Genomic DNA, 8,790 nt, shown 5'->3' with positions numbered 1-8,790 from the left:
GGCCCTCACCTCTGGTGTATTCTGGCCCCTAACCCTGGTCCCAGACAAAATTCAGATTTGGATGCAACCAACATTCACAGTGTCTTTAGAACAGGCCTAGCTGTTTACTTTGCACATTAGCATTTTTTAAAATCTCAATCCATATAGAATCCTTGGGAGGGAGGAATTATCTGCATTTTACAAGCAATAAAGCTAAGACTCAAAGAGGATCATCTACATATTATTATACAAAGCTTTTCAGAAGTAGAACCAAAAGCCAACTCAGTTCTTTTGATCCCCATCCAGGGTACTGTCCACCTCACTTCAGCAAAGGCTTCCAGGATAGTACCTTGTGCCTGACACAATGGTCGTGGAGTACAGGCTTTGTATCCTCTTTTACAGCTCTGATATTCCTCCCTTATTCTTACCGTCTTCCATGCAGGCTTCCCCCAGCCACTACAGGGCTGGGGGCCGAGAGGATGCCAAGTCCAGAAATGTTTCTGAGGCTGTGAAATGTCCCCTCCAAGGAGCCTGCCTGAGGAGCGCAGACAGAAGCTGTGACAGGCCATCATTTCGGCAGCTGAGCCTGCCTCCAGCCATGTCCCAGTCTCCCCTCCCACCCCAGGTCCTGCCCTTCCCGGAAAAGGCTGAAGCTCCAGCTGCAGTTCTGGGGAGGCCTGGACCCCAGCTCCGGAGGGGCTGTGGTTCCCAAGGCTGTTGGGCCTGGAGAGGCGCGTCCCTGGCCCATCTTATCAGCGCTCTGCAGGGTCTGGGCCTGCTCCTTGTCTCCTTCTGGGCTCCTAAGGCCATGGGTGAGTTGATGGTTTGGCAGCCGGCCTCCTGGCCCAGCAGATGCTGAGCAGCCTGGGGGTACAATCCAGCTCTTCTCTCCAAGGCCAGCTGGAGGGATGAGGCATGACAAGGCCATCCCTACAGCTGGCACCTCCCTTTCAGCTGAGAGGGGGCCTAAACTACAGGGCACAGTCCCAAGACCCTTAAGCCCTGGCAATGTCCTGGGGTGGGCAGCAGGTGGAAGTGGAAAGAAGCCTGTGGAGCTACCAGCAGGGAGAGGGGATCGGATATGGGGCTGAAGGGCCTCTGGGAACCCCTGTGCCAAGGGGCTGCTGGCATTGGGCAGCAGCACCCCAAATCCCATGAGGAGTGTTCCCAGAGCAAGTGGCTCAGACCTTGGGCATGGCTCGGGGATGTCGGTTTGTAGCTGCTGGTCCCAGACAGTGCAGAGCCCAGGGCAGGCATCAGGACATGGGTTGGAGGAGAAAGAGTGTTCTAGGAAGAGTCCAGTCCCCGAGTGCTGGTGGTGGCTGGCCACAGCCTAGTGCACTCTGTCTGGCTTGTACAGCTGTGCTGCCTGACTGTACATACCCTAGCAACATTCTCCTTGCTCAGCACTGGACATCAGCTCTCCACCTGGCGTCTTCCTCCAGGGAGGGAACGGGGAGGCTTCCTAGGGTTATTAGCAGGAGTTGGTCCTCAGGAATCAGGAGCCCTTGAAAGGAGGATGCCTGGTTTCCATACAACTGAGGGTCGCCCTGGGCCCTACCCTTCCTGAGTAAGTTTGAAGCACTCCAGCATTCTTTCAATAAATGTCTGCCCTTTGCTCTAAAACTAGTTTCTAGCTGTCATGACGCACTCAGTTTATGAGGCCCTTCCTTTCCATCTGCCACCTCTCTCTTACCCCCAGGTGACAGATGTAGAAACTAAAAATGATGTCCAGGTTGTATTAGATTTCCTTGCATACCCACAGCAGTTCCAATACCTGGTGATGGACTGGGAGGAGTAAAACCTTCCACCAGGAACCCTCCAGCAGGTCTACTCCACATCCCCTCCTCAGGGTAAGAATCAGTGCTAGGATACCTTAAAGGCAGACAAAGCCAAGTGATTAGTTTGCCAGTAGCGAAGAGCCCCACCTCCTTATTGCTTTTTGTCTGCTTATTCTCTCAGTTACCAACCTCTTTTCGTATTCTGCCAATTTTCCCATCATATTTTGAAGCCACATTAGGCTCGTATTTAAAATCGAATCTTGCTAGTGAATTGAACCTTTTCTCTGTGAAATACTTTATTCCTAGTAATGCTCATTTGCCTTAAAGCCTATTTTAATTATTTTATGCAGAATATCTTTTGTCTATCCTTTTACTTTCAACTTCTGTAAATTTTTATGTTTTGGACGTATCTTTTGTAAACAGCTATTGTCAGTTATCTATACTGTGTAACACAACAACAGCTAGAAAGTGTTCAAATGTTTGGAAGAAATACACTTCTAAGTAATCTATCATTCAAATAAATAATGTGAATTAGAAAATATTGAGTTGAATAACAAAAATACTAAATATAATCTGTGGACTGCAGCTAAAGCCCTCATTAGAGAGAAAGTTATGAAGTATACATTAAAAAGAAGACTGAAAATTAATGAACTAAACAGCTATCTCAAGGAGTTAAAAACAACAAATTAAACACAAAGTAAAAGAATAAACATGGGAGCCAAAATTAGCAAAATATAAAACAAAAATAGGATAGCCAAAAGTTAGTTTATTTTGAAAAGACCCTGACATTGATCAAGAATACAAGACAGAAGACATAAATTATCAGTTTTATGAATGAAAACAGGCATTAAGAGGATAAGGAGAGGACACTACGGACTATTTTGTATAACAAAAATTTAGATAATATGGACAAAATCCTAGAAAAATAAAACCCAAAGTGAAGAAATAGAAAATTGAAATAGTCCTAATGTGACTAAAGATATTGATTCAATTTTAAACTTCCCTACAAAGAGAACTCCAGGTCCAGATAGCTTCACTGGCAAATTCTATCAAACATTTAAGAAAGGATTCCAATGTTAGCTGAACTACATGAGAAAAATAAAAGGAGAATATACATCCTAACTCATATTATGAAGCCAGAATACCCTTGATACCAAGGCTTGAATGGAGTGAGTATTAAAAATTTATAGGTCAAGCTCATGAACAAAAGTGCAAAAATCCTAAACAAAAGACTAGGAAAAGGAACCAGTAATACACAAAAGGACAGTATATGACAAATTAAATTGGGCTTATTCTAGGAATGCTATATTAACAGCTTAATGGAGAAATATCATACACCTCAATAGATGCAGATCAAGTGTTTGATAAAATTCAACATATATTCTTGGTAAGCATGGTAAGTACTCTTAGAAAACTAAGAATTTTTTTGAAAAGTCCTTAATCTAATACAGGTTGAGTATACCATCCCTGAAGTGCTGTTTCAGATTTTGGAATACTTGCATCATACTTACTGGTTAAACATCCATAATCTGAAAATCTGAAATCTGAAATGAGCACTTCCTTTAAGCATCACAGAGGCACTCAAAAAGTTTCAGATTTTGGAGGACTTCGTATTAGGTATACTCAACCTGTAGAAGGACTCTACATATATTTTTAAAACCTCTCATAGTGAAATGTTGAAAGTTTTCCTCTTGACATCAGGAATATAACAAGAATTCACATCATCATCACTTCTAATCAACATTGTACTGGAGGGGTCTGGCCAGTGTCATAAGGACAAGAAATGGAAGTATAAAGCCTCAAAAGGAAAAAACAGAATTATCATTATTTACATGTGGTATGATTGTGTATGGAGAAAATCCAAAAGGATGTAGGGATAAACCAACAGAATAAGCAAGTTTAGCAACGTTGCCCAACACAAAATCAGTATACAAAAATATATACCAGCTCTAAACAGAACACAAGGAATTTTTAAAGGTACCATTTACAATAGTTATCAATTTCCTAGGAATAAATTTTACAAAAGACACGCATGACTTCTTCAGAGAAAACTCAAACTTTATTGAGAAAATTTTCAAATTTTCAGTCACATTTTCAATGTGACATCAGCCATGTGTGTAGCTTCAGCTTGTCTTCTTTTTAATTTATGGTTGCCCATCTCCTAAAATATAAACATAACATTTGAGTTCATTACCTAGCAGAACTTTACTGAGATGATACTAAAAGCACACAAACAACACTAGTTTTGGTTTTTTAAGATGAAATGAAAACCAGAACCCTAACCACTGCATAGACTTCTATGCTAATGTACATTTTCAGGCATATGTGTACTAATTTTTAAAATTCATCACTCTAGTGGTATGAGGAAACAAAGGCTTCTCAAGTCAACAGATTAAATGCTATGAGCCCATTTAAAGATAATTTTAAGTAGAGGGCAAAAACAGCCACTGATTTCAGTTTTGTTTTGTTTTGATTTTTTAATCAAACAAAAACTCTAAGAAGCAAAAAACAAGCAAGCAAACACAGTGTCACTCAAATGTATTGACTAAAAACACTCCACTAATTATATATTAGCTAAGGAATTGTTTAGCTGACTAAAGAGAGGTCAAAGAATGCCATTCCATTTGGTTTGTCTCTTTTGTGCAAAAGTGCAAAAATAATTCATTGATCTAGTTAAATCTTTATGTGGACTCTTTATACCAGGGTGGCCATTTGTCTACCTGTTAACCTGATGTATTCCTTTCCCTCTCAAAAGTGTCCTGGTTTAGATAATAAAAATTACATGGTTGGAGGCCAGATATGCCTGTTAAAAAAAAAAATACGTAGTCTTACTGGTTTATTTAAGCTACTACCATATAGATGACATTAAAATGTGAGGGAAAATGCTACTGTTTCTCAGTCTAGCTCGCAATTTAAAGAAAAAAACAACAAACCAACTTGGAAAACTCAAAACATACAGATCTATCTTACTTGTTAGTGCCTAAAAGCGATTTGTGAACAGATCTATCTTACTTGTTAGTGCCTAAAAGCGATTTGTGATAAACAATTCTGGCAAATTTTTTTTTAAAGCAGCACTATGTGTCATTTAGATACCCAATTGCCCTGGGGTATGTTAAGTAATATATATACTTTTTAAAGTGTTTGATCACTTGCCTTGAGTTTCGGAAGATTTCTACTCCAAAGTAATAATACTTTCATATTTCATAATTCAACAACATGGCTTTGACCTAATTCATTTTTTCCCTGACACTGTCTTTGAATCAAGTAATTGGTGTCTGAACTACCTTTCAAATAATATTTGTATGTGAGACTTGTTATTAAAGTATATTATAGAAAAAGAGTAACCCCATGACTTCCATTCCAAATGAATAACGTACCTGCTTCCTTAGTCTTAGCACGCTCCGAATTAGGTGGAGTCTTCTCTTTTACATCAGAGCCATCTTCACGCTCATTCCCAGTGTTTTCCAGATCCATTTCCTGGCAATCACCTTCCACTTTACGTTCTCATATAAATAAAAAAATTATTGATATAAGTAAGCAGTAAACTATAAATTAGTGTTATTAAATAAAGCTTTGTAGGCTTATATTCTAACAAATGTGAGGCATGAGTGCAATGGGCATTAGAATTTTCTGCTAGAAAATGGGGAAGAATATTATCTCTACTAGGAAGTTTTCTTTTCCTACGACTGTTTAAGACAACTTAGTTGTCACTTTCACGATCTGCATATACTTCTGTTACTGTAAATCACTCATTAGAGCAGTATTTATTTACATGAATTTCCCTGATTAGATTGCAAGCTCAAGGAAGAAATCATTCTCTCATTTATATCCTCAGTACTTAGTACATTTCCCGGCACCTAGTAAGCCCCAGTAAATGAATGAAAAAAATGTCTGTAAAAACATTAACATAAGACAAACCCAAATTAAAGAACATTTTACAAAACAACTGGTTTGGATTCTAGTTGTCAATGTCATGATAGGCAAAGAAAGACTGAGGAACACTTCCAGATTAAAGAAGACCAGAGAGATATGACAACTAAATGCAATGAGTAGTCTTGATTAGATCCTGGATCAGGAAAAAAATCCTATAAAGGACATTCCTAGGCCAACTGACAAAACTGCAATAGACTATATATTAGATGTTTTCTCAATGCCAATTTTCCTGAATTTGATAATTGTTCTGAGGTTATTTAAGAGATTATTCATATTTTTAGCAGATACATACTGAATTACTTACAGAGTAAATAGTTGTGATATTTGAAACTTACTCTCAAGTGGTTCAGCAATAAAATATTAATATGGCAAAAACAGGAAGATAAGTGGCAAAATGTTATAGCAATTGGTGAATCAAGGTGAAGAATAAACAGGAGTTCACTGTACTTAGATAACTTTTGCTTACATTTTAAATCCTTTCTAAGTAAAAAGTTAAAAAATGAATATATGACAAATAGATAATGGTTCAGAAAGACAAAAGTATTGAAGACTTTTAACGGCAACTAAAAGGATTTCACATTTTTATTTCTCTGAATTATGACATTTTCTAAAAATTGCTGTGTAAGAGCTAACCATAATATATCTAGGTTTGCTCAAACTTTTAATGCAATGACGTATGCCCAGAAAAATAATATCCCAATAAAACCAAGTTTAACTCATGAAACAGTTTACAATTTTTTCTAAATTTAATGTAGTTTCCTTTTGTTTGCTAATATAGAGTTTGGCAAGGATTGTATTTTCCAAGTATGCCAAAGAACTCTTAAGATATAAGACAAGTAAAATGCCAAAGAGAAAATTTACCACAAGAAGGACTACGGCAGCTGAAAACTACATTATTCCCTTACAAAGGATTACCTTACAGGTTTCCAGCCAACTTTTAGGGGATGGTTTATTTATTCCTGTTACTAGTATAACATCATACATGAAATACAAAATGCTCCTCCATGCCCTTCTCACCTTCAATTGGAGGTGTTCTTTCTCTCTCTCGTCCAGGTTCAATATCCTGATTGTCAGTTGGTGGTTCCTCTTGCTCAGATTCACCAGGCTTTTGAGATGTAGGGGAGAGTAGATGCAAATAGAATATTGTTATTAACACCACCGCAATAGAAGTCACAAATTTACATACTATGTGAAGATAGCTAGTCACAAATAAATCTGAAGAGATTTTTCCTAGCCTCTCTATAAGCATTCTTAAGAAAAGTTATTCTTCCTGTATAGAAAATACTTTAAGGAGTTACCTGCAAGGACCAATAATTCTGGAACCTATCTTCATCTTCTTTGGGCTGTATTATTTATTAATAAGCATGATAGGAAAGTCATAAGGACTATTTCCAGACTCTTAACAACATACATATGCAGACAATATCAGAAAATAGGTCTCCTTGCTCAGTATCTCATTAATGTGATTTAGTTTGCAACTATTTTCAGCAGGGAAGTCCTTTATATACCAGATCTATATTGGTTCAACAATGTTTTCGATTTTCTTTCAGAAAAACACATTTCTGCCAATGGAAATAAGATACTGAAAGGTACTCACAGCCACGAATGCAACCACATCGGGAGCCTCCTGACCATCTCCTCTTCCTCTGGATCTTGATCTCACTCTTGCACTCATCGCTCCAACTAGAAGATCGTAAACTGCAGACTGCAATAAAAAGGAGTAATTATACTCGACTCTTCCCATGGCCATCTGCTGATTGTAATTTTTTTTTTTAATTTTGTGAGATTTCCATAATAGGTCCTGAGTTAATAATAACTACGCCTGGTTTCCAATCACATCAAATAAATCTATCTGCAAACTGCTTTGTTTCTTCCACAGCCAACTTGGCAGAGAAGTGATCTTCAAGTCCTAGATCAAAACATGGGGTCTCTCCTAAAGAGACTTAATTTCATAACTGAATTCCATTACGAAGAGATTTTTTAATATTCAGCCACCCCAGGTCCCCTCCTCCCCAGGTCCCCACTGTCCTCTGTAGGCAGTTTCAAGCACCTCTGGGACTCAAAGATACCTCAAAAAGTACCCCCAAGTTTCGCTCCATCTGATCCCTCTCCCCTCCGTGGCCCAACTTCCTCCCTCGCCCCAGCCCTGCCACAACCACAAGGTCATGGCGGTGCCGCCGCCTGTGAGGCCCTTCCTCCACCGAGGCCACGGACTGTGCTGCCCGACCCGCCTGAAGCCCACCAGCTCCTCCTCACATTAAACTCCCAGGAGGAACGATCGGTGGACCCATCCATTGAGTCTCAGTCTCAGGTGAAAGAGTCCCGACAACTGGAATGCAAACAACACCCTCACAGCTCCGCGGCAGTTCACCTCGTGGGTGAAGGGGCTGATGGGAAGACCTCCAGTGAATATGCACACTGAGGCGGGCGCTGTCAAGCGCGGGCCGTCCCACCCTTTCCCTGGTCCCCAATGAGGACTCCAGCATCCGTCCTCTATGGGCAGTTTCATATGCCTCCAGGACTCAGATAGTGTCCCGCTCCAAAACTCACACCATCTTGGCTGACCCTCCTCCCCTTCATGGCCCTCCTTCCTCCCCTGTCCCTGCCCCGCCGCATAGCTGCCTGCTAAGAGAAGGATGAAAACCTCAAGGCCCTTCCTTCTCTGAGGCCAGGGACCACAGTGCCTGACCCACCAGAAGCCCGCCGGCTCACTCATTCACACCTGTTCTCACTTACACTTGACTGGAGTCAGCAGAGAGCCTGGCGAAGAATGAAGAAGGGAAGAGAAGTGGCACCTACCTACTTCTGCCTCCTTATTTAGACCTCAGCACTGTCAATCCCACCAGCCAATCCCAAACATGGGGGGGTGTCACGTGGGTTGTCTTTCCAGCCCTCTCCCGCCTCCTAGAGGCTCTGTGCCACCTGGAGGAAGGGCCTGCTTGGTCCTGGGAAGGGCTTGTCTCTGGCTTCTGGCCCCTCCTGCAAAATGTTCTGTCCTGGATCTAGGAATGTTCCCAGCTCTGCATTTCACCTGCAAATTTACCCTTTAATTTTTTCTCAGTGCTGCTGCCTCAGTGGCCCTCAAGAGGGTATTCAG

At 40.6% G+C, this 8,790-nt stretch overlaps 1 protein-coding gene across 2 annotated transcripts; it reads right to left on the bottom strand.

Annotated features, from left to right (window-relative positions):
* Positions 1–3,797: 3,797 nt before the first annotated feature.
* Positions 3,798–8,529, bottom strand: PAGE4 (PAGE family member 4). Of its 2 annotated transcripts, none has more exons than XM_010367920.2 (5): positions 8,493–8,529; positions 7,291–7,398; positions 6,711–6,798; positions 5,138–5,263; positions 3,798–3,921 (listed from the first exon to the last, which is right to left on the bottom strand). In XM_010367920.2, exons 2-5 carry the CDS (start codon positions 7,366–7,368, stop codon positions 3,905–3,907), a joined length of 309 nt encoding a protein of 102 aa, XP_010366222.1. In that variant the 5' UTR covers positions 7,369–7,398; positions 8,493–8,529; the 3' UTR covers positions 3,798–3,904. The 2 variants fall into 2 exon arrangements, with proteins under 2 accessions (XP_010366222.1, XP_010366221.1); XM_010367919.2 differs by lacking the exon at positions 8,493–8,529 and adding an exon at positions 8,430–8,486.
* Positions 8,530–8,790: the final 261 nt, after the last annotated feature.

The sequence above is a fragment of the Rhinopithecus roxellana genome, chromosome 7, assembly GCF_007565055.1.
Source record: "Rhinopithecus roxellana isolate Shanxi Qingling chromosome 7, ASM756505v1, whole genome shotgun sequence".
Lineage (NCBI taxonomy): Eukaryota > Metazoa > Chordata > Mammalia > Primates > Cercopithecidae > Rhinopithecus > Rhinopithecus roxellana.
The sequence above is the reverse complement of the archived record's forward strand: the minus strand, read 5'-3'. Positions and strand labels throughout refer to the sequence as shown.